The sequence below is a fragment of the Dermacentor albipictus genome, chromosome 1 (genome assembly GCF_038994185.2).
Source record: "Dermacentor albipictus isolate Rhodes 1998 colony chromosome 1, USDA_Dalb.pri_finalv2, whole genome shotgun sequence".
Lineage (NCBI taxonomy): Eukaryota > Metazoa > Arthropoda > Arachnida > Ixodida > Ixodidae > Dermacentor > Dermacentor albipictus.
Genome location: NC_091821.1, coordinates 88,454,128 through 88,460,127, shown reverse-complemented (window position 1 = coordinate 88,460,127; position 6,000 = coordinate 88,454,128). Strand labels below are relative to the sequence as shown.

At 49.7% G+C, this 6,000-nt stretch overlaps 1 protein-coding gene across 4 annotated transcripts in view; it reads right to left on the bottom strand.

Annotated features, from left to right (window-relative positions):
• Positions 1 to 2,419: 2,419 nt before the first annotated feature.
• LOC139048715 (uncharacterized) overlaps positions 2,420 to 6,000 on the bottom strand; it is a 293,534-nt gene continuing 289,953 nt past the window's right edge. For all 4 annotated transcript variants that reach the window (XM_070523213.1, XM_070523211.1, XM_070523224.1 and 1 more), the window contains one exon: positions 2,420 to 5,705. In XM_070523213.1, coding sequence (XP_070379314.1) covers positions 4,294 to 5,505 — 1,212 coding nt within the window. In that variant the 5' untranslated portion in view covers positions 5,506 to 5,705 and the 3' untranslated portion in view covers positions 2,420 to 4,293. The remainder of the gene's footprint in view (positions 5,706 to 6,000) is intronic.

The following is a 6,000-nucleotide window of genomic DNA, read 5'->3' as shown; positions in this document are numbered from 1 at the left end:
TACCTAAGATAAAAACGCGGGACTCTTTTCAGAAGCGATCTGACTTGTGCGCGCTTTGCCTCCGTAGCTTTCCCTTCATAGCCAGAGAAAGTTGTTCGCGAGTATAGTGTGAACGTACCTTTAGTCTGTATGTTCGTATGTTGACTCATTTCAAGGCGTTGTGTCAAAGGCTGGGTGGGCCGGCGCAGCATCGTGGCGCTGGGTTGGCCCAGAAGCTGCTTTGGGCTTGCGCTCTGTTCCGCCTCACTGGCCCAAAACACAAATGCCGACACCACACGAGAGCGATGCGAATACTATGAGCAGGCGTTATGAACAAAATATTTTCATGGCACCAAACGACGGGGAAAATGTCGCGATACGCATTCCTCTCGGCCGCCATTGCATATGGCTGCTCATTACCATAATTAGCGCGGATCGTCCACAAATTATGGCAGAAAATCTCTGCAATGGCGGCCCAGGGCAACGTCACGCAACGTCAAGTTGACGTTTACGAAACAGCCCTTCCTGTGACGCTCCCCACAGCAGATTCCTTCAGCCAATCGGCAAGCTGGCATGGCGGCTATCTTGGATCGCCACCACATATTCGCGAAATTGCATATGCATTGCACTGGCTTCTGTACGCTACCGCTCACTTTCGTTTTGAAGCGCTAACATCGCAATATAGCTGCCAAGGACCAAAAAAAAATGTATTAGTCCATAAAATTTGCAGCTCCACGTCACGTTTCGTCATCTTGATGAAAACGCAAAATTGCGTTTTGCAAAACTTCCATTTCCCGGCACAAATATCAAGGCACGTGAGCTCTCCACAGCCGATCAGAGTCAACATGGCGAATAATGGCGGCCGTGCAGCCGCAATGCGTGTCGAGAATAGCACCCCTTGGACCGCACTACTAAATATACAGCCGAAGCCACAGCCGATGCCACAGCCGATGCCACAGCCGGAGCCACGTCAAGTGATACAGCGCGGGTTCCTGACTAATTGCCCGAACAAGACCGGCAAGTGATTATGGTGCTTTGGTTTCTGATTAATACTTTTCGAACACTCTTAAATAAACTGCATAATCAGTCAGCGCAAAGTGCAGTACAAGTGCTGGATGCTCTCAATTCAGTGCTTGCAAGTCTTCAGTAGGCATCACAGCTCACCCGCAGCATTCTATTCGCGCTGAAGTCAAGAAGGCCGGGGTTTACTTTAACGATATACTGCCCCGTACTGCAACGTACTGCTAACAACCACTGGCCCCTTGGTCTTCCGACGTGCATCACCAGCTATGGGGAAGCACCAAGATTAGCTTAAAACAGCTAAAGGACGGCAGCCCGATGTATCGGCTAGGCACTTGCTTGGACTTGACCGATTTCTAGGCGCTTTGCTGCGTGCACCCACAGTGTTCACTCTCTCCGGCTTTCCTCTTTCTATTCCTACTTTCTTTTGCCCCAGTGTAGATTGGCAAACCGGACACTCATCTCGTTGACCTCCCGGCCATACTTTTTCTTGCTTTCTCTCTCTGTCTCTACGCACAGGAAAATAATGCAAGTAATTGCCGAATGGAACTAAACGTACCAAGACAGGGAAGTTTAGAAGCACACCCGACGTTAACATGAAACATTTAGAGACACATGTAAGAGTATGACTAACTATAGCAGAGAAAATGAAGGCCGAACTTCGTATTTTCAATGCGCACACAGATAGCGGCATCAAAAATGTCATTGTGCAGTGCCTCAAATTTCGCGGTATTTTCGCAGTGAAGTGCCCTTTCTGCGCGAGAAAGTTTTATTGAGTTACCGGGCCCAAGAAAAGACGAATCAAATAGAAAAAAATATTCACCGAGTGGCTGTTTATGTCACCTCCTTAGTACTTAGGCAATCTAACTGAGTTGCGTTGCTTCATGGTTGGCATTCAAGCGCTACCCACTGTCGCGTGCCATGACGCAACGCGTCGTCATGAATTTTGTTCATTGTCCAGTATACCATCGAAATTACGGTATATTGAGCAACGTGCAGGCAGCCACGAATGGGAAAGGTAACAAATCTGTGTGGCACACGCTTTCCGCGACAAACTTTCTCCAAGAAAGGACTAAGCCTGCAGGCACTACCTGTGTATAACGTGGGGCCCAGCTAACACAAGCCAAGCTCCTCCAAGAAAAAAAAAACGAAGATTAAGAAATCTCGGTGCAAGATATGATAAGACCTACGGTGTTCGGTCGTCAGACCTATGACGACCGAACACTGTAGGTCTGACAATCGCATATTGCCGCGTGTTCTTTGAATCTTTATTTTCTTTTAACATCTTCACTAACGTTTATAATGTATATGGCGCACTCCTATTATAGCGTTTGACAATCCATACGTATACAGCATTGTACCATCACAAGTAAGCCTGCAACGATCTGCATGTATGCAACATTCTTCCGTTATTGTGTCTACGAACTTTACTAACAATTCTTTCACTGGATACATACTTTATTCTCTTAATACACTAGGCGCTTAAACACGCTTTGAGCACAATATTTTTCTCTTGACATGATTTATTCCTATTTTTCTTACAGAGTAATATACGCAGTTAGTAATTTTTCTTCGTTTTATACATGAATGTGTTCCTCGTGCGCGGTGTAGTTTGCCTAATTTAAGAATTACCGTGGTTTGCCTGAAGGTAAATTCAGTTGTCTTTTGGTATAGGTAGGATATGACGCGTGAAACACCAATAGCAATGTCCAGTTATAACATCTTCAGTAGCAGACGGGTTTGTCCGAAACTAATAAAATAAGTTTTTTCTTCTCACACCGAAAATCATTACACACAAACGCCAACGGCCTCATGAGTGGCATACACCGGTGCAGCCACTGAACAAAGTAGGTCACTGTTTTCGTCAACACAGCTTTCCGGCACTGCCACAAGAGCGTCAGCTCTCAGAATTCATGCACTCCGGTTGCTAAAGCGTTCATGGCACTCGAGTGTTACTGCAGTTTTTGAGGAACACCGGCCTCAGTGAGTGATTGTATCGCTTTGCTGTGCGTCCCACTGTATGCACGCTGCTCTCTTTCTCTCTTCGTGTTTTCCGCTCTCTATTTCTCCTTGCCCATTTTACCCCTAGTGTAGGTTAGCAAACCGGACGCTCGTCTGGTTGACGTCTCCACCTTTTCTCTCTCTTTCTCACATACTATATGTTTGTGCTAAGAGGTAACTTTTGGGGCATTTAATTAAGGAAGAGGCACCCTGCTTAATTTTCAACGGCCTTATACCACAAACACACTGCCCCAGACATATCAAATACAACTTTGAGCATTTATTCAGTCTTTTTACCAGCGCGCATGGCTTTTATATATTTCCAGTAACTGAACACTTCCACCGCAAAGAACGGCACTGTCAACTTAGTGCGCTAGCGCGCACCAACTGCTACATTCAGCGTGGTTGCGTTGGCGCTGTTTTCAAAACGCGACAGGAATCACAGTAAGACCACTCAAGTCAGCAAACAACGAATTTTGCAAGGCTTCAACGAACGATGTTCGGATCCTCAAGTTTGTCTGTGTAGGTGACAGGCACAGTGAAGTGTTGCACTGGATGAAATCTGCACAGCATCGTCGGCTTAAAGAAATGATTCAGACAGCTGCGTAAGTTTGTCGCCACTGGGAAGAAAGTAATGAAAAAAGGAAAAGAACGACAGAAAATTAGAAAGACTAAATAGTGCATGATGACGCATAATATTTACTGGTGTTGTTACTATAGGATTGGTGTGCGAACTACGTGGTTGTACAGAACAGCAAGGGCTCCGTGCACAGCTTTTACAGTTAAGGTGACTACAAACGGCTGAGGTCAATAGCATTCATTCTCGATTGTTTTTCAGGACTGAGCAGGGTGGACTTACCTGGGACGATCCCAACCATGGCTGGCCTGCTGAATGTGATTACATATTGTACCGAACACACCTTACCCGTGGCCGTGGCACTTATATATATATGAAGTAAGAACACACAGCTTCCATACACCTATATGGAAAAAAAAAGATCAACGACAACAACAACAATGGCAAGCATACGTGACAGTTCAAATGCACAGTTTGAATCATTTTCAAGAAAAAGCTGAGTAGCTCCGCTGAGCGACCATAAACATTGAAAGTACACAAATTCATGTTGTTTCGTGTTCTTCATGCGAACCGCAGACAGCGTTGCCCAGGTGCCTTTGGGATGCAGCCTGCTCAACTACAACGATAATTTAAATGTCCCATCCCCGAGCGTTTCATAACGATATGTTACCTTTTGGCACGCTAGCAGGTCCAACACGTGATGTAAAGAAAACGTTTCACGTCTTTTTGAAGGAAACCCTCTTGGGCGTCGTAGGCACAGCAGCCGAAGTACCGCCCATGGAGCCCCTGAGGAAGGCTTCGATGGCGTCCCCAAGAAGCATGGCATCTACAACGTTGCCCTCGTCCCACTTGACCTGCGACTCGTCTTTTTTCGGCGGCTCCTTCGCGCTCTCTTCGGTGGTCTCCTTCTTGACCTCGCGAACAGCGTCGCCTGACTGCTTCCGCTTGGACTTGCGCACGCTCGGCTCATCCGCCGGGGACGGCGGCGCGTCCTCCAGCGACCTCTGGGGCGCGCCTTTGCCAGACAAACTGTTGCGCTTCGACTTGCTCGGCTTGGCCTCTTCGCTGGTGCTGCGCTCAAGGGTGGTGGAGCCTCTGCGGGGTGCTGGCGGCGTCGACACGATCCTGGGGATGTTCTCGGCCGTCGGCTCGTAAGGATCGGTGGCCATGCCCGAGGGGTCAATGGTGGCGGAACGCGTCGTTCGCAGTGCTAGCTTCTTGGGAGAAGTGGCACCGGCGGCCGGCACTGCGACGGAGCCAATAGACGACTTTTTCTTTGTGGTGTGATGAATGAGAGAGAGGATGTCTTCCTTTTTGCAGACGATTCCTTCGTCGATGCTCGTTCGTGGAGACACGTTGGGAGAACCATCCGAAGATTCTCGCGAAGACTTCCTCGACCCCTCTCCGCTGCGCAGCCCTTCTGGTGAGCGGTCTTTGTTGACGGCCGAGTCACTGGACGAGTTGCGCTTTTTCATCGTGAACTTGACCTTCCCACCCGAAGGGGGCTTCGCATCCGGGTCGTCAGAGGTGCTCGTCGTAGCGGCGTTCACCGAGAGCTTCTTCAGGCCACGTAGTAGCTCGGCTGAAGACATCGTCTTGCTGAAAAACTTGGAGGTCTTCCATCCCGCAGCCTTGTTAGGCTTCGGCTTGCCTCTCTCGCCATCCGAGGAGCTGGTGGTGGGTTTGACGGCAGTCGCGTCCACCACAATTTTGTTGGAGGTGTCGCGGCGCGTGAGCTTGACTTTGAAGCTCGACGGCTGCGAGGCGCTCTTGCTCAGCGGCTCGGCCACCACCACCGTGCTCTCCGGGATGACGGCCGAGCGCCGGGGGCTGGACGAGCCGCGGCGCTCGTCGCGCGACGGCGACCGGGCCCGCTCCTCCGCCTCCAGCCCCGCCTGCGGCACCGACATCTGCCGCACCGCGGCCATGGCGCGCTGCGCCACGAGCACTAGGTGGTCGCTGCAAGAGCACACGTCATTCTCGGGGCTGGCAAGCTTCACGAGGATCTTGGGCAACAGGGTGCTGGCTGCGCTCAAGCGCTGGCACGGGTCATCTCAGCGGGCTGTCAGCCACTTGGCCGAAGAGGCGAACATCTCCGCCAGCCACACAGTAGCCGCAGCAGGGCGCCCTGCACAAGTGCAACAAAAGCAAGCGTAAGAAAGGCTTTCCCAAGCAGCGTTCTCTCCTAACGTCCTTTAGTTAGACTTAAGTACTGTGAATTAGAGAACTCGTTTTGACCACCGCGCTTACCGCCGACAATTGATAACACCCCCATCTTGCCCTTACAGTAACACTAGCTGTCAGTAATAGAGGGATTTGTGTACTTGAATTGACCCAGAAATTAAGCCCTCTTTGTCTCTAGGAAAGCGTAGAGTACACACATATTTTGGCAAAAATAAATGCGCGTTGGCGCTATATCTGAT